The 19462-nt window shown below is 40.2% G+C and overlaps 1 protein-coding gene across 8 annotated transcripts in view; it reads left to right on the plus strand.

The window, feature by feature from the left end:
* DCLK1 (doublecortin like kinase 1) overlaps positions 1 to 19462 on the plus strand; it is a 383977-nt gene that overhangs the window by 195018 nt on the left and 169497 nt on the right. For all 8 annotated transcript variants that reach the window (XR_009549996.1, XM_060191633.1, XM_060191634.1 and 5 more), the window contains exon 4: positions 13561 to 13660. Coding sequence is in view for 7 of the 8 variants with exons in the window: in XM_060191633.1 (XP_060047616.1) it covers positions 13561 to 13660 (100 nt within the window). In the remaining variant the exon portion in view is untranslated. The remainder of the gene's footprint in view (positions 1 to 13560; positions 13661 to 19462) is intronic.

The following is a 19462-nucleotide window of genomic DNA, read 5'->3' on the forward strand; positions in this document are numbered from 1 at the left end:
GTCCTGGAGTGTAAGGCCATGGGGCAATGGCGTTGGTGGTAGCATTGCTGGTGGTGGTGGCAGTGGTGGTGGTGGCACTGGTGGTGGTGGTGGTGCTGGTGGTGGTTATGGGCAGAGTAGAATCTTCAGCTTTATAGGATTGGCATTACTTATAAAACACCATTTATTTACTTGAGAAGACTAAATCAGATAAAACTTCTTTAATGTCAAGCTATATATCCAGACATGTGGATTAGAAATAGATATATTTAAAGCAACCAGCCCCATACTTTAATGTCAAGTGACATTTAGAAATATTCCTGGCAGAAATATACATTCAGGGTTTGGGGAATGTAATTTTTTTGACTGCAGCTTCAATTGAGGACCTAGTGTCCATGTTCCTAAGAGGCAAAGTGATTTCTCTTGGCTTTGTGTGAACCACCAGGGTTATCACTTGCTCGCTACACTTGCACAATTTCCTGCTCCTGGTGCACTTTTTTTTTTTTTTTTAAGACAGAGGGTCTTAAAAAAAGAAGGAAAAGGAGAGAGACTGAAAGAAGAAGAGATGTCACAATACCATGCCACTGTTCACACAGGTTCCCCATACACGTGCTCCCAGGTGGCGGCAGGGTCCTTACACAACGTAAAGTGTGTGCTGTGTCTGGTGAGCCATCTTCCAGCCCCCATCATGATTTTATATCTCTCAAATTCTTTGGGTTGTGATTTTCTTGAAACACTTTGCTTACTTACTTTTGTATCTATTTATTTATTCACTTATTTTAGTTGCTGTCAAGGTTATCACTAGGGCTCAGTGCCTACATGACACATCCGCCACTCTTGATGTCCGGTCTCTCAGTCTCTCTCTCTTTCTTTCTTTCTTTCTTTCTTTCTCATTTTCTCTCTCTCCCTTCCTACCTCCCTCCCTCTCTCCTGATATAATAGAGAGAAATTGAGGAGGGAGGAGGGGATAGAGGGGAAGAGAGACAGAAAGATATCCACCGATCTGCTTCACTGCTGGCAAAGTTCTCTCCTGCAGGTGGGAACATGTGTGCTCAGTCAGGTACACTACTGACCAGCTTATCAAATTTTTTAAGCCCCTAGCTTTCCCAAAGAATTGTTGTGGGGAATCAAAGTAATAATTTGTGTTCAGCATCTAGAATGTAGTAGACCTTCCCATGGGTTTTGGGCCCCTTCTAAAACATCAGGAAGGAAATTCATAGTACCATGATTTTCTGGTCCTGTATATGTTGAGTAAGAGTCAACACCGTTGTAAGAGTGCTACTAATTGCTTTAAATACACTTAAAGAAAATGTGTAAATAGCAGATGCTTTCATTGTGGATTCTTCTTGTTCATGTACTCTGAAACCAGGTCATAATCTCAGAGAACTCCCTGTACAGATCTATTCTTTTTTTGAAATTTCAGCAACAGAATATATGTTTAATGACTTTTTAATGAAGTATAGTTAGCGTGCAACATTATATTAGAGGTGAACAATATCAGGATTTGACATGTGCATGGATGTGAAGTGGTCAACACTATGTCTATTTCTCATCAGTTCTTATCAATCAGTCTCATAGGTTCTGAGCACTAACCGATTACGCCCCTGGAGCTACAGCAATCAGTCTTATTGCTTGATATCTCAGTAACTTATTTATTTTATACCTGAAAGTGTGTGATCTTTTTGTCCAATGTTACCCACTCTTCCCTCTGGTAGATACCAATATATTCTCTGTTTCTATGGGAGTTTGTTTTCTTTTGCTTAATTTAATTTTTGGACTCTACATATAAGTAAGTCATATGGTATTTGTCTTTCTCTTTCTGACTTGTTTTATGTAGCAGGATACCCTCAAGGTTCATTCATGTTGCAAAAGGCAAGATTTCCTTATTTTTTTATGGCTGTCCTAGTGCCACTCTTAACCACCAGTACCCGTGTTTTAATCTGCTGTTGGAAAATACCACAGGCTGAGAGGATTATAAATACCAGACATTTATGTTTTCACAGTCTTGAGGGTGGGCAGTTGAAGATCAGCCGGTGCAGTGCCTGCTTCCTGGAGAGCTATCACGTCATGAGCAGAGGAAGCTTTCTCAGGGCTCTCGTAAGAGAACATTAATCCCACCACCCAGAGGCCTCATGCTGCAAGGCCATCACATTGAGGGCTAGGATTTCAACACAGACATCTGACCCTCATGGGAAGGGAGGCATGGGCATTCTGACCAAAGCACTAAAGTAAGTGAGAGAGGTTTGTTTCTGAGCTAAAACCAGAGACTCTTTGCATCCACTTTAAGGTGACTAAATATCTAACGTGACAATTTCCACATGGGCTATAACTTATTTAATGAAGAGTGGCAAGCAGAAGAAGCTGTTCTAAAAGTCTGGTAGACAGCAGTATGGGATGCCTTCCTAAAAGAAACCGAAATCAGTAAAAGGAGTGATTTTACATTCATTTGATCGGATGTTAGAATTGAAGAACTTTAAAGTCAACTCCATTCTCTGTAGTCTTCTTTCTAGGTATCCCAAGAGTTGCTAGTTTTCTAATCTGTTTTTTCAACTACAGCACACACACATGAACCAGAAAGTCTCACTCATTCTCGGTATTTTTATTCTATGCTTAGATAAGTTGAGAGAGAAGACACAGATAGATAGACACTGACAGACAGACAGACAGACACAGACAGATGAGAGATAGGTAGAGGTAACAATGGAGGCCTACACCATCCATGGATTCCCCTGGGTGCTGTCTGTAGCACTCTTATGTGGTACCTAGGACTGAACCCAGGGCTCACACCTGGTCAGAAGTGCTCTCCCCACTGAGCTATCTCCTGGCCCCTGTATTTTTATTTATTTATTTATTTATTTATTTTTGCCAACAGGGTTATTGCTGGGGCCCGGTGCCAGCACTACGAATCCGCTGCTCCTGGAGGCCATTTTTCCCCCTTTTTTGTTGTGTTGCCCTTGTTGTTTTATCATTGTTGTGGTTATTATTATTGATGCAGTAGTTGTTGGATAGGGCAGAGAAAAATGGAGAGAGGAAGAGAAGTCAGAGAGGGAGAGAGAAAGATAGACACCTGCAGACCTGCTTCACCACCTGTGACGCGACCCCCCTGTAGGTGGGGAGCCGGGGGCTCGAATCGGGATCCTTATGCCGGTCCTTGCACTTTGGCCACATGCGCTTAACCTGCTGTGCTACCACCCAACCCCCTGGACCCTGTATTTTATTCTTAAATGATAATCCCAGATTCCTCTGAATAATGTTCAGCACATAGACACACCATGCCCTGCCTGTGCCAGCATAAAGTAGCATCTGCCCCTCCTTTTGTGCTCTTCCTTTTGGCTGATCACTGTAGTGAGTGCCTGACCCATAAAGCTCATTGGATCCTCATAGAACTCTACAAGGTCAACAGTGGTAGTCCCATTTTATGTATGAGAAAATTGAAGCTTGAAGACATAACTCACTGTGGAAGGTCACACACTTTGTATGTGGTGGAACAAAAGAACAGGTCATTATTTTGTACTGAAGGATCACTTAGGAAATGGTAGCATTTTAAAAAGATATTTAATGAATAGTTTATAATGGCCATCAGTCTGTTTAGGTCTCTCAGGGGCCATGAAAGTTCACTGTCCATGGGTGAAAAGGAACAGTCTGGGAGTCAGGTGGTGGCACAGCGGGTTAAGGGCACGTGGCGCAAAGCGCAAGGACCAGCGTAAGGATCCCAGTTCGAGCCCCTGGCTCCCCACCTGCAGGGGAGTCGCTTCACAAGCGGTGAAGCAGGTCTGCAGGTGTCTGTCTTTCTCTCCCCCTCTCTGTCTTCCCCTCCTCTTACTACTTCTCTCTCTCCTATCCAACAACAACATCAATAACCACAACAATGTTAATCAACAAGGGCAACAAAAGAGAAAATAAATATATATATAAAAAAAAGGAACAGTCCATTTTCAGAGGGTTAGTTCCACATCACGCTGCCCTGTGTTCTCTTCATGAAGACTAGCACCTGGTAATAAACCAACACCCAAGAAATCAATGTTTGTTCTACTCAGTGCCTGTTGACTTTTCTGATTGACCCAACAAATTAAATTGCTTGCATTATAAAGGAGAACTATTCCATTGACCATTTGAAATAACTTATACATTCATGCTTTCTTACTTCCTTCCCCTTATTATTATTTTGAATTATTTATTTTTCATAGTTGTATCTGTCTCTGGTCAAAAACTAAAGTTTCTTTACTGTTTCTGATTAGCAAAAATTTCTCTTTAAAAAAAGAACTGTGAAATTTCCATCTGATAAAGTTTATCATCAAAGAAATTAAAAGGCATAGTAGAATGACAGAGTGCATTTTATGACATTTGCACAACATATTCATAATATTTTGCCATGATTAAGACATACTTTAGAATCCAAAATATATAAAATTACATTTAACAAAAATAATGTTTAAGATAATGTCATGTGGCATAATGTTCAATGCTTATAATGGAGAAAAGAAGCCAAGTATAGAATGAAATTAGAAGAGAAATCTCAAAATTAAGTTTTGGCAAGACAACAAAACCTTTATGTGCCAAGTTTTAACTGCAAACTAGTTATAATGGTCACATTACAAATTGTGAAGAAGGAAAAAAAAAAGGAGGTTGGTGCTAGTTACACACAGGTGATTTTTTTTCAGCATCCCTTTTGGGTAAGGAACATCTCATTAAAATGTGAAGAACAGACCTTTTAAGCCTACCCTCATTAACTAATGTCAAAAAGAATGGGAAATGGTAAAATATGTACGTTTTAAAAGATAATTCAGACAGGGTGTGTCATACCCAATGATATTTAATATATAGAACACATTTCTTGGTTTTGATTTTTATGTCTGTCGTATCACAGAAAAACAAGTAAGTGGCATCAAATACTTAAGCGGCAGTAAACTACCTTAGACACTCGCTAAAGACACTGGGCCTAGTAATAGCTTCAGTTCAGGCCATGGCTACAGAGATATCCCCTACTTTACACGTAGAGGGCGCTCTTGTAAAGAAAATAGCGTATAGGCTCCACTGAGACTCTCCCAGCTCGGTGATGTCAGCGTCACCATGGAGATCTCCTTCCAGTGAGGGGACTGTATATCATAGTCCTACTTTGGAAATGTGTAAATAGCAGATGCTTTTATTGCCTTTGTTTGAATCTCTGCCCTCGCAGAGAAACTGAAGCCGGAAGCTTAGGCGGAGAGGAAGTCCTTATTTGTCTGCAGTTTTTGCCCCATTTCCTCTAAGCAGTTAAGACTCCAGAGGCTAGTGTACATAATGACAGGTTCATGGAAAAAAGATATAAATTCATATTTTACATAAAGAGAATCAGACCACTTAGCATTTTCCTTGAGTCAAACTATTCCAACTGCTTTTAAAAATCTATTGCTTATTATAAACTATGAATGTACAATATGTAAGTGTTTTATAACAGTTTTATCAGCAGAATCATAGAACACAGAGGTAAAGGCACACATTTCAATGCAGTTAAAGGTTCTTGTTTTCTTGCAGCTTGAGAGTTAAGAGTCTGACTGAATTCTCACTCACTAACCTGGTTTTAAAGTTCTAGTCCTCACTGTTTTTCCAAATGCTTTTATTTATTTATTTATTGGATAGTGACAGAAATCGAAAGGGATAGGGAGATAAAGAGGAAGAGACATGGAGAGACACCTGCAAGCCTACTTCACCACTGGTGAAGCCCGCTGCAGGTGGGGACCGGGGGCTTGAACCTAGGTAAATATGCTGTAATGTGAGCCTTAACTAGGTGTACCACCACCTGGCCCTGGTTTGTTTTTTTTTTTAATCTGTAAAATGGGAGTACAAATAACCCTCATCTATTGTCAAGTAGACACTACCTCATTCTTTGCAGAAAGGAGTAAGTGTAACAATGTAGACTGCACACGACATGTAGAAATGCATACAGAACTATTCTTGTTTTTCTATCACAGCAAAAATGAGAATTTACATCTGTTGTCACCATGTAACTGCTATGTCAAAAAGAACCAGTGTGGAAACTGGTAATAAAGGGAATTCAAGTAACTGTCCCAAGTTTTTATCAAAGCTAATATAGAGAACCTAACTATCCTGTTCCCCATTCAGAAGCATTTCCCATCACATCTGGCAGTCAGAATCTGCCATGCTTTTATGGGAAACACGTTGGAAATAAACTAGTGCAGTGAATGACATATTTCAGTTTGTGGCTAGGTTTTCATATCTAGCCAGAGCACCCGAAGGGAATGAGGTCTTGAGTGGTGACTCACCCAGCAGAGTATATACATTACCATATGGAATGTTTAAACCCCCAGATTCCCCCGCAGGGAATGGTTTCATGAATAGTAAAGCAGTGCTGCAGGTTTTTCTCTTTCAGTCTCAATCTCTATTTCACCTCCCACTACCACAAAAAAAAAATATATATATATATATATATATATATATATATATATATATATATATATATATATATTGCTGGGAAATGTGGATTCACTATGTATCATGGAGGCACCCAATTCCAGGGTTACCTTTTGGTGAGGGGAGAGAGAATGAATGAAGTAATTCATGATGTTCCATGAGCTGATTACTTCCTATATTAAATTGCACAATACTAGTAAAATTGCATTTATAAACTAGATACATGTTGGGGCCAGGAAGTGGTGCATCTGGTTAAAGTGTTCATATTGCAGTGTGCAAGGACCCGGGTTCAAGCCCCTGGTCCCCACCTGCTGGGGAAAAGCCTCACAAGTGGTGAAGCAGTGTTGTAGGTGTCTTTCTGCCTCTCTCCCTCTCTCCCTCCCCCACACTCTCCATTTCTCTCTGTCTCTATTCAATAACAAACAAACAAACAAATAAAATAGATACTTGTCCACAACAGATATTTCACTACAGTGCTCCCAACCCTGGAGAAGGAAAAATATCTGGTTCCAACAAATCTATAGGTGGTTGGTAGAAGGTTCCAAGGGTCCCTGAGTTAAGATAATGGTTCATAGACCTATACCTGTGGTAGCAGGTGAACTTACTGGCCGGTTATTTCCTCAGCTCGTTTCAGTGGCAGCCTGACAGAACTAAAAGCACAGCCATACCAAGTTCTGTGCTACTTATTTATATTGCCACCAGAGTTATTGCTGGGCTCAGCACCATCACAACAAATCTATCACTCTCGGCACACATTTTTCTATTTATTTGTTTGTTTGTTTATATTTGATAGGAGAGAGAGAAATTGAGAGGGGAGAGGGACATAGAGAGAGAGAGAGAGAGAACAACACTTACAGACTTGCTTCACTGCGGTGAATCTTTTCTCCTATAGGTAGGAAAAAAGGCTTGAACCAGGTCCTTGTGCATGTGCCACTGACCAGACCCCTTTGGCACCTTCTTCTACCAGCTCTGCACTACACCAGTCCTTTGATTCTAGTTCAAAGTATGCCTTTTATCAAAATAATTGTTATCAGTAGAATCCTGATTCCCAAAGGAAAAATGGCCACTTATGTTCTATGTTTAATCCAAATCTACTTAGAAAGGAAGTCTGTTGGTATAATAACCAAGAGCTGCATACCATGACTTTTGTCATTGTTTATTTTATTGCCACCAGGGTTATTGTTGGGGCTCGGTGTCTGCATGACATATTCACTACACCTTGTGCCATTTTTTTTTCTTTTTGTCGTTTATTTGATAGCGCAGATCAAAAATGGTAGTAAAGGGGAGATAGGGAAGGAGAAAGAGAGAGATCTGTAGCCCCGCTTCACCACTCATGAAGCTTCCCACCAGCAGGTAGGGAGTGGGGACTTGAACCCATGGTAACATGTGTGCTTAGTCAGGTGTGTTACCTCCTGGGCCCCTATGTTTCTTTTATTAATTGATTATTTGCTTATACTAGCTACATACTGGATTCATTTTTATTGGAAAAACACTTTGAGACTAATAACAGTAACTAAAGTTTATTAGCCACTCATTCTTTTCCAATTATTGCTTTTAAAAATCACCAAAATCCTGAATCATCAAATCCTGAAGACGACTGACATATTGAACTGGTGTAGGAAGAGATTAATATCTAAGTCACAGCTCTGGGTTCATGCAAACCCTAGACTTTCATGGCAGGACTGTTCTTTTGTGGAATTATACAAGAGCAGATTTCCCCATGATGTCTAAGAACTGTTACACCTATCAGGGGGCACCACCTTTAGCCCAACTAAATTTGGTTGGGGTCTTTAGAAATAGGAATCCCTTTATCATAATTAACTAGAGGGGGCAGGACAAGAGTTGTAACTCAAACCATCTGACTCTAGTCCATCAACAGAATAACAGAAGGCAGTGCAGGATCTTCTCTGTTGAATTCCTAGCTCAGAGCAGTCTGTTTGGTATTGTAATCTTGATGGATGCTTCAAACATCAGAGATACCTGCTAAGCAGAGGTTTCACAAAAAGAGAATAGATCAGGGGGCAGGCGGTAGTTCACCGGGTTAAGCGCACATAGTGTGAAGTGAAAGGACCTGAGCAAGGAGATCCCAGTTTGAGTCCCTGGCTTCCCACCTGCAGGGAGGAAAGAGAATTGATTCACAAGCAGTGAAGCAGGTCTGCAGGTATCTATCTTTCTCTCCCCCTTTCAGTCTTCCCCTCCTTTCTCGGTTTCTCTCTTAATCAGCAATAATAATAGCAATAAAAACAGCAACAATGGAAGAAAAAAAAAATGGCCACAGGAGTACTGGATTTGTAGTGCAGGTGCTGAGCCCCAGAGATAACACTGGAGGGGAAAAAAAAAAGGTCAAAAGGGTACTACCCTGCTAAATAAGGGACATATTTTACTGTTAACTCCTAAATGGAATTAATTTTTTAAGTTGGCTACTGTGTTATATTATGAAAACCTAAAAATGCAAAACATGGGTTTTACATTGCTCTATCGTTTCTGATCCTTTGATATTAGAATACATAGTAATGCCTAGAGAAAAATTCTCATAGTATGTTGGTCTGAAGGGGAGGGTTATAAATATTCCTCTCTTACTCTTGCATTGGTCTGAATACATTACAGCTACTTCTAGATCAATGATAGAGAGTGAGAGCATGGATAATTCAAATACAGAGATTATCCTAAATTTATCTTTATTGTAAACGTGTTTTTAAGCCTCTTCTGCTATCAATCCTTTTACAAGGCATCTATCAAGAAACAGTTTTATAAATTTGAATTTCATCTACTGTTCATACCTGCCTCTTTTTGTGGGAGGTTGTGAACAGGGAAGTGGCTATATGATGCCTGGGCAGAAAGCACAGAGAACATCACAGCCTCTAAGAGTTCAGCACACTCTTTGCTTTCAGTTCCTGAAAACTGAAAGGTAAATGAATGCATGTTGCTTGGCTCTGAAATGCCTTTCCCGTCTTTTTATGTTCGGTGATGATACTTGCCTCTCCCCAGCAATCAGTTGCATCCCTGTTATGTTCTTGAAACCTTGATAGAAAGACACATGATTAACCTGTCAGAAGCTCATCATGTTTCATTTCCTACTTGCCAACAAAATTTTACCTTAACTGTCCAAGCTGGGTGCCTATTTCTTCTGTTCTCTGAGTCTCAGACTTCAAGGATGGTCATGGGTGACTGGTGGGAGGGAAGTGGCATGCAGTCACTTATGAACTGCAGTAATTTTGAGGATTGTTGTTTGTTAATTTTGCAGGAGCATTAGACACTCATATAGTTGGATGTGATCTGGTTAGTAGTCTCACGATAAAAATGCAAAAGGCTAGGGACATGTGGGAAGACAGGACAGTTTCCTTTAGAAGACATGTTTCATCTATCAGTTATGTGCCATTACCTTGTTTGTCAGAGACTCTGGCCCAGAGTAGGCCCATCAGAAATGTTTGAGAAGGAAGGAAGGAAGGAAGGAAGGAAGGAAGGAAGGAAGGAAGGAAGGAAAGAAGGAAGGATGGAAGACTGATTTGGTATCTAAAGAAGTGTGGCTGCCTAGGAAGAATTGAGGAACTGTTGGGCTTTCCTAGGATTCTTTTCACCTTCTCTGCCAACACAGTGCCCAATGGGGCCCTGCCAAGCCCACTCTAGGCAAAGCTGTGTGAGAAGTGTTTCAGAATCAAATCTGTTTAGAAAGTACTAGATTTTTCTATCTCCTCTTTGGAGTTATAATGTACACCAACACTCTGGAGTTTAAGACTGGAAATAAAGAAATCTGCCTATATTGGATAAACTCAGTATTTCTCAAATCTGTTTGACTGTATATAGACTACCCCTCCACACACTAAACACACACACTTGTTCTTAACAAAATCTATTAGTCATTTATGTTTTAGGGGACACTACCTTTGTGGTTCATTGCTCATGTCTTAACCCTGAGAGAAAGGCCATGTCTTATTTATGTTTGTATGTATACTTGTTTGTATTCATGTTTATATGATACTTGGCATATGTACACAGAATAAAGACTGGTGGCTGGGGAGACATCATAATGGTTATGCCAAAGGTTTTCATGCCTGAACCTCTGAGGTCCCAACACCACCATAAACCAGAGTTGAGCAATGTTTGGTGTGTCTTTCTATTTGTCTGTCTCTATCTCTGTATCTCTCATAGCTAATCAAAATATTTTAAAAAGCAAAACAAAAAAGCAAATAAAGACTTGTTCATGTCATTCACGTAAAGTGAAAGTGGTGTGTATGACACAAACACTGATCAAGAAGGTTGGTGTGGGAACTCTGAGTCTTGAAGAAAATGAAGAGCAGAGTCGTGGTTGGGATGAGAGGAGTGAAACAGAGTGGCTTCTGAATCCAAAGGGCCTATTTTTAACCAATGTAGGTCAGAACTTCCGGACATCATTGTTGAATACCTTCACTCTGTCTTCTTTGTAATTATAATGTTCCTTTTAACTTTCTATTTGTTGGGGGCTGGGTGATAGTGCAATGGGGTTAAATGCGCTTGGCGCCAAGAGCAAGGACCTGCTAAAGGACCCCTGTTCCAGCCCCCGGCTCCCCACCTGAAGGGGAGTTGCTTCACAGGCAGTGAAGCAGCTCTGCAGGTGTCTCGTCTTTCTCTCCCCCTCTGTCTTCCCCATCTCTCTCGATTTCTCTCTGTCCTATCCAATAACAACAGCAGCAGTGGTAACAATAACAACAACAAGGGCAACAAAATGGGAAGGATGGCCTCCAGGAGCAGTGAATTTGCAGTGCCAGCACCAAGCCCCAGCAATAACCCTGGAAGCAAAGAAAAAAAAGTTCCATTTGTTTGTTTGCTTGTTGCCTCCAGGGTTATCACTAGGGTCAGTGCTGCCATTGTGAATTCATTGTTCCAGGAGGCCATTTTTGTCCCATTTTATTGCATGGGACAGAAAGAAATTGTGAGTAAAAGGGGAGATAGGGAGAGAGAAAAATAGACACTTGGAAACCTGCTTCACCACTTGTGAAACTTCCTCCTGCCCCTGCAAGTGGGGAATATAGCACTGGTCCTTGTGCTTAGTACTATATGCACTTAATTGAGTGCATCACTGCCTGGCCCCCTATTACCTGTGTTTTTACATGTTCCTAGACAGAAAAAAATTGACAGTTATGGTTGTTTATCACTCACACTTGATGCTTATTATTAAATGGCTATAAAATTTCATTATGAATGCTTCAACCAAATGATGATTTGGAAATGAGAGATTTGGGGGAGAAGGTTACCTAAAGACAACACATCATTACTTTTGGGGGGCTGTAGATAATGCTATGTTCTTCTGACTTACTACTCTAAGTCTTACAGCTTATATGCTATGTCAGAGTAGTGCTACCAGGGATGAAACTATAAACAAATAAAGGAGAAGCTGATAGGAAACATAGACCAAAAGAATGTAATGTTTCAGAAAGATTTGTCTCTGGTCCTTCAATAAACAAACAAAAATTATATTATAAAATATTTTATGGGGCTGGGGAGACAACATAATGGTTATGGACAAGACTTTCATGCCTGAGACTCTGAGGTTCCAGGTTCAGTCCCTAGCACCTCCATAAGCCAAAGCTCTGGTCTGGTCTGGATCTCTCTCTCTCTCTCTCTCTCTCTCTCTATCTATCTCTCTATCTCTCTCTCTCTCTCCCTCTCTCCCTGTCTCTCTCTCTCTCTCATTAAAAAAAGTAAATAAAAGTATTTTCTTTAAAAAAGAAGAAAATATTTTATGAAGCTCTGAATGACTATCTTCAATTGACTGGTTTGTGTTTTACTCCAAGTGATCAAAGCAAATTGATAATAGGTATTAGTCAGCAGTATTGTGAACAAAATATTGGACCCTATCCTCAAGTTTAGAGACTCAAATGCTTGAGATAAACCATTTTGACCAAATTTACTGGAAAAACAATATTTAACTTTCAAGAGTTCTCACTGGAGAAAAAATACTCACTCAATGTCAAAAACTTGCCTTTTGTATGACTACAAGAAATTGGGCAGCATGGGGGTTTAAAATTGAGTGTAGCTTTAGTTGTAGGCATAGTCTCCAAATCTAAATCTCAGAAATAATTTACTTTTCCTATTATTCCTGTCATTAAGGACTCCATTTTTGTCTCAGCTAGAGGTAGAATGGATCTAAAGAATATCATTGTATTCATCTAATGATACAGATATTTACAGAGAGGTCAGTCAGTGGTGCAGCCATTAGTGCTCACATGTTACAGTGTTTAAGGAGCCAAGTTCAAGCCCCAGGTCTCCACCTGCAGGAGGAAAGACTTCCCCCTCCTCTTTATGATTATTTTTTTTTTATTGCTGCCAGAGTTTTCACTGGGGTTCAGTGCCAACACTATGAATCCTCTGCTCCTGGCAGCCACTTCTCACCTCTTTTTCCTTTTCTTTTTTCTTTCTAATATTTATTAGATAAGACAGAGAGAAATTGAGAGAAGACAGGGAGATAGAGAGAGGGGGAGAAAGATAAGACAACTGCAGACCTGCTTCACCCCTGCTAGTGAGGCCGACCCCCTGCAGGTGGGGAGTGGGGCTGGAACCTAGGTCCTTGTGCTTGGTAATATATGTGCTTAACTGGGTACGCGCCTGGCCCCTTTCTCTCCGTCTCTGGCTCCCTCTTTCTTCTTGATTCCTTTCCATCTTTATCCAATAAATAGATCAAATATTCACTATATATACATATATATGTATATATGTATTTATTTATTTTTTCCTTCAGGAGTTACCTAAACAGTGTTCATCATGTGCCTACTATGGCATCAATTACTAGAGAACTGATTTGTCGCTAAAATTCACAAGCTTACTTTTATTGCTATCAGGGAGTACAATGTTCAGAAGAATGAAGGAGCACCCCTTTTCCACATGTTGCTGTATCCACTCTGTCATGAAAATAAAGGGCTGTTACCTCAGAGTCTATTGATATATCAAGTAATAAATGTGACAGTTACCAGTTCTATTTTCCTTATATCCCGTCTTCCTGCACAACCGAAACATAACATGTCTCTTACTAGTAACAGATGCTTGGAACCTTCTTTTGAAATTCCTCTGGCCACGTTGCCCTGTTGATTCCATTAGAGGGGAAATGGCTTTATGCAGATGTCTCCTTGCAGGGATGCATTGTTGTAATTGCTGTTCTGCTGACCCCTTGCTGAGTGCCATGCTTTTCTCTTGTAGGTGATGTGCCTTCAGGACTTTTTTGGTGATGATGACATTTTTATTGCATGTGGACCTGAGAAGTTCCGTTACCAGGATGATTTCTTGCTAGATGAAAGTGGTAAGGAAAAAAGAAAAAAAAAAGTTCAAAACCAGGGGGGAAATTTGAGGCAGCTTTCCAAAATGAGTTGCACCAGGCCAAGATTATGTCAACTCCAAAGCTACCAAATCAGTTTCAGATCCTCACCCAGCATGTCTTTTCCATATCTCGAATTTCTTTGATATTTTTTATATAGAAAACAGATGAAATGTTAATTAGAAAGGCTAAATCATTTAGGAGGCTGAGTTACCAATGGCTAATTTATAACTATTTCAGAACTAAATTGATGTTCTAGGGGAAATCAGGGTATAGATTGCTGCATTTTAATGTTATATTTTTCTCCAAATTTATAGTTGAGAGATTCATAACCATAAGATTGTTGAGTATGTTTCTAGCATCAGCTCTCATTCCTTTAGTTTCTAACTGAGAAGGTAAATTGGTATTCTTTGCTTTTAAATAATGCAGACTGTGTAGGTCACTAGCATCTGCTAGAAACTCAGAAATGAGGAAGACACCTTCCTCTCATTAAAAATTATATGTATTGCTTTCAACTTGATAAAGAAGAGACAATTGACAAAGTGGGAAAGACATATATTTGAAATAGGGTGTAAAAGGAATAACTTTTATTTAAGTTAACTTAAGTTTTAAATAACTGCAAAATGATTTTTAATACTATAAATAATTTAAGTCCTAAGAATATCAAAGGAAAGATAATTGCATTAAATAAAATACCCTTCCTTGCTATCACTTCTTATTTAATTGAGAGAACTGTTATATATATATATATATATATATATATATATGCACATGTATTTATTTCTAGCCAGTTGGATGGACTTTTTGAAATGATATTTCTTGCTTTGAGTGGGCTTTTTGCAAAGTAGATGGCAAGTACTTAAATTACTAACAAAGTAATCAATGCATGTGTTGTAGTGGTTCCATGTTAATTGCCATCATTATGCTGACATAGGGCATCTATATGTACATCTAAATGTACATCTATGTGTACATTTTAGCTGCAAGCACCTATATGTGTGTGTGTATAAAGTATTTCATCTTTTAGAAATGACCAAAGGTGTTTTCAGAGGTATAAAGACAAAGGAAAAATGTACTTTATGCTGAAAGCTTAAAATGTGTATATACTATGCCATATATATAATATGGTGATGATGATGATGATTTTAGAGAAAGGACCAATATTTCAGATCTAAGTTATTTTGGTTCAAAAACACTAACTGGGAAAGTGGCTTGACACCTCTTCCTTTACATTCCACCTTAGTCTCTGATAGCCAGTGCCCTTTGGAGGCAAAGACTTAATGTAAATCTATCACACATACAGAGTCCTCAGGGAGTGCTTTGGTCCACCCCACCTCCTTTTCAGAATGCCCAGGCTCTGCTTTCCTGCAGAACAAGTGGATATTGGGAGTCAGACATAAGAGCTGGCAGCATTGTCTTGAGAAAAATAACCTGCCTTGACTTTCAATTTCAAGAAAATAGCTGCCTCTGATAGAATGGTTCTAGAAAACAGTTGCATTCTGATATAAAAGTTTCATTTGTTGCATTGATATAGCAAACTCCTCAAACAAGCCTGTCAAACAAGCATTGGGATTTAGTATCATTTCAAGTCAGCAGAGTTAACCCGTGGTTCTCAAGTCCTCAGTCTCAGAGGATCCAACCCCCTGGTAGACTTAGGACCTCTCACCACACCCCTCTCTACTTGCCAGCTTGCTGAAGCCTTGGGCTGACCTTTCCATCCCCAAAAACGTTTTTCTCAAGCCAGTATATTGCAGTCTACCCATAGTGACTCATAAAAGTAAGGAAGCTGGCTTTCTGCAAAGCTAGTGAAATAGTTAATTTGAATGTTGAGCTACTTTGTTTTGTGCAGGACCCAAGCTCAAGACTGACTCCCACTATCTTGAAAAAAGCTTCAGTGCTAGTTGGTGTCTCTCTCTGCTTTTATATCTCCATCTAAAGAAAAATATTTTAAAAAGGAAAATACAATAGAAAATTCTTTGTGATATTCTTTTAGAATACTGTCTTATTAAAACACACACACACAACACACACACACACACACACACACACACACACACACACACACACACACACACACACACACACACACACACATACCACCTTGGCCACTCTTTATGGGTTGACCCTTTGAAAGGCTTCATTAAACTTTTCTTAGAATGTCACTCCCACTCCCCTGATGCATTTACCATAACCATATCTTGGTGTGAAACACATTTGCTGAGTAACATTGACTACCCCCATCCTAAAAGAAGCATGCGGACGGATGGATGGGGTGAAGGGTGCAAAAGAAGGATCTAAATTGGGATTTCACTTCCTGGATTGAACTTACCCTGAGACTCAATTCACACTTTGACAACTGCAATTTCCCTGTTGCTTGTACAGCATGTTCTAGTGCTAATGTATTAAAATCAGTATCTTTTTTTAAGTGCTTGGAGCATGGTTTAGCCCAGCTTATCTGTACTTGGTAAACAGTGTTTGCACATCAAGGCTTCATTTGGCCTGCTCCATAGTAGCTTCCTAAAAGGAATGACCGCAGGGGGTACTACAGTCATCTTCAGAATTAATACTCTCCCAGGGTTCTGCCTGATTTGATGGCACCTAGAAGTGGCCATTTGCCACAAGGCAGTGCTTTTATCTTTCAGAATCACCCCAGTTCCCAGTGCAATTGGGATTAACAATACTACATTCCCCAGTTACTGCTGAGAAAGCTTCTGGAGACTACTCTGAAGCTCTTCCCAGTGAGGAGTTTTGCCATTACAGACATGCATTTCACAAGCCCACCTTGATGCCAGATCAATATTAGAATCCGCAAGGAAGCCTCCTTCCTCCCCTAGCTTTCTGTGTGGGGAGAAGAAGAAAAAAGACCTTCCTTTTTCAGGCTCCAAATGTAACCATTTTAGCAAATCGTCATCAATGAGTGGAATCTTAGCACCTTTGAAATGGTGGATTCAGTACTATATATAGAGACAGACAGACAGGCCAACAGAACCTTCCAGCACATGGCTTGCTGTCTAATTTAGAATGATGAAACATAGTTAAGGAAAATGCCAAGCTGGAGACAGGAAGCAGAACATGGTTTTGCCTGTATATTGATGAAGAACTGACAAGCTTGTGATTTGTTGCCATTAAAAAGTGACAAGATGTTTTTGGGAAAAAAAAATATCCCAACCAAACCTGAGAGGGACAGTGAACTTCTAAGTGGTGATAAACCTTACCAGATGGACCCCTCAGTCTCAAAGTCAATGTCCCCCAAATTTCTTGGCCAGTGTCTTCTCTCATTTGCCTCTCTGGTTGCCTTCACTCTTGCCAGCCTTGCTACCTATTCAGCAGTCTTTTTTTTTCCTACCAACTTTCTGAGGACATTTGATTTTTCTATTAAATATAGGTATCACTTTAACTTTGTTTCTTAGACAAAAAGTAAACCCAAAATAGCATAAACTGAGTGTCTTCGAGCAGTGAAAGTTTGTTCTCTCTTAACTCTAGAGACCAACAGTACAAAATTAATATATAGGTGAAACTGCTTCCTCTCAAGACTCTAAGTGAAAACCCCTTCTGCCCTTCTTACTGCTCTCTAATGACCATTGGCAGCCCTCGGCATCTCTGGGCTTGTTTATCATCTCTCCATGCCCTGTCTTCATCATACATGGCTTTCTTCTCTTAAAAAAAAAAAAAACAACAGTTTATTCTTTACATAAAAGAAGGGGGACTGGGGGCTTGAACCCAGCTCCTTGAGCATTGTAACATGTGTGCTCAACTAGGTGCTCCACCACCTGACTCCTCATATTTCCAAATTTCCCATTCATAGGTACCAGGGCTAGGTCTTCTCCACGTCTTGTGGAAAGTCACAACTTGTTCAATTCACAATAGATGTTAATTGAAATTGTTCACATATTAGTTGAACTATATACCAAAAAGTAAACCCATCTTTGTTCTCTCTCCCCCTCCTCCTCCTTCTCTTTCTCCTCCTCCTCTCTTTCCCTCTCCCTCTCCCTCCTTCTCCTCCCCCTCTTTCCCTCCCTCTTCCTCTCTTTCTCTCTCTCATTGCCACTACGCTTATCTCTAAGGCTTGATGCCTGCATGACAAATCTACCACTCCTGGCAGCCACTTTTTATTCCTTTTCTTTCCTTTCTTTTTCCTTGATGGGACAGAAAGAAATTGAGAGAAGAGAGACACCTACAGCATTGCTTTACCACTTGTGAAGCCTCCACCCTGCAAGGCGGGGATGTGTTTGGTCTGCTTCTAATTCTGCTTCTGAGACCCCTTCTGTTTTGATCATCACGTTAGGTTCGCTTGCATTGCTTAACACTGTGGTCTATTTACATAATCACTGCTTTACCTGAGGCCCGCCCTGCCTACAGGGCATTGGTTTAATCTCATTGGTTCGCACTCTCTTTTCACTCCGCCCCCTCTCCTAGTCACATCCTGTTTTCCACCATTTAATCCCCACTGGTTCGAGCTCTTTTTCCACTCCACCCCCTATCCTAGTACTTCCTCTTCCTAACACTTCTGCCTCAGGAGATATAAAGGACAGGATTTTCTAATGAACAGAGATTAGATAGATAGCACTGCATTCTCGCTCATCAATAAAGATTGAACAGCATTCCCAGCTCAGCCATGAGTCTCTGGTTGTCTCTCTCCCGCCCGTGAAGCTAGCTCGGCAATTGGTTCCCAAACAGGGACTGGCAGGGATGGGGTACTTGAACCTGGGTCCTTGCTCATGGTAACACATGCACTTAACTTGGTGTACCACCATCAGGCCTCCTACCTTTGTTTTTTTTTTTTTCCCTATGTTTAGATGTCCTGCATTGAAGTTTTATACACAACAGAGCTATGACAAAGTCCCCTTCTTTCATAGATAGAGACACTCACCTGGTGGGCCAGTAGGATTCTTTGAATGGCTTGAGGATTTCAGCAATGCATTTGCCTGTCTTTCTAAGATATACTAATTTATTGATTTATGTCATGTATTCTATTAGGACCAGCCCATAAGGGCTGTTAGTTCCCTAAGAGTCATATCATGGACTTCTGCACTGGAGTCTGTGGAGTTTGGCATGGTTGGAGATGCCTGTTTGAACATGTACATAATGTGTTGCTGGTGTATAAATGAAATTATCTAGAGTGGAAGCTTCCATAGTAAGGACAGAACAGGAATCCGTAAGAATTTTAACAGTGGATTGTATCTAAGAAGAGAAAATTGAATTGGTATAAACAAAAAGCAGTACTCTAAGGATTTTATTTTTAAGCTCTGTGACTTGGAGGTGGCCCAGTGGATAAAGTATTGGACTCTGAAATATAAGATCTCAAGTTCAGTCCCCAGCATCACATGTGCCAGAGTGATGCACTTGCTCTATTTAATCAATAAATATTTCTTTTTTAAGTCATCTCTATAAGCATGGTTAAGAGCAATGTGGTTTCATAGTAGTACTGTTATTTTTACTTTTGGTTGAGTACAGGCTCTTTGTGAGATGGAATGTGATGTGATTCACTGCATATCGTTCAGCCTCTCTGATGGCAGGTGGCAGCTGTTGACTAAAACAAGAAATTACAATTTAGGTGGGCTGAGTGGTGGCACACCTGGCTGAGCACACATTACCACGTGCAAGAACCTGGGTTTAAGCTCTTGGCACCCACTTGCAGGGGGAAATCTTCACAGTTGACAATAAAATGCTGCAGACATCTCTCTATCTCTGCTCCCATCTCTCTTCATCACCACCTTTTCCTCTCAGTTTCTCTCTGTCCTTTAAAAAGCTGGAACAGTGGATTCATCATTCAGGCACCAAGCCCCA

This window comes from Erinaceus europaeus, chromosome 5, assembly GCF_950295315.1.
Source record: "Erinaceus europaeus chromosome 5, mEriEur2.1, whole genome shotgun sequence".
NCBI classification, from domain to species: Eukaryota; Metazoa; Chordata; class Mammalia; order Eulipotyphla; family Erinaceidae; genus Erinaceus; species Erinaceus europaeus.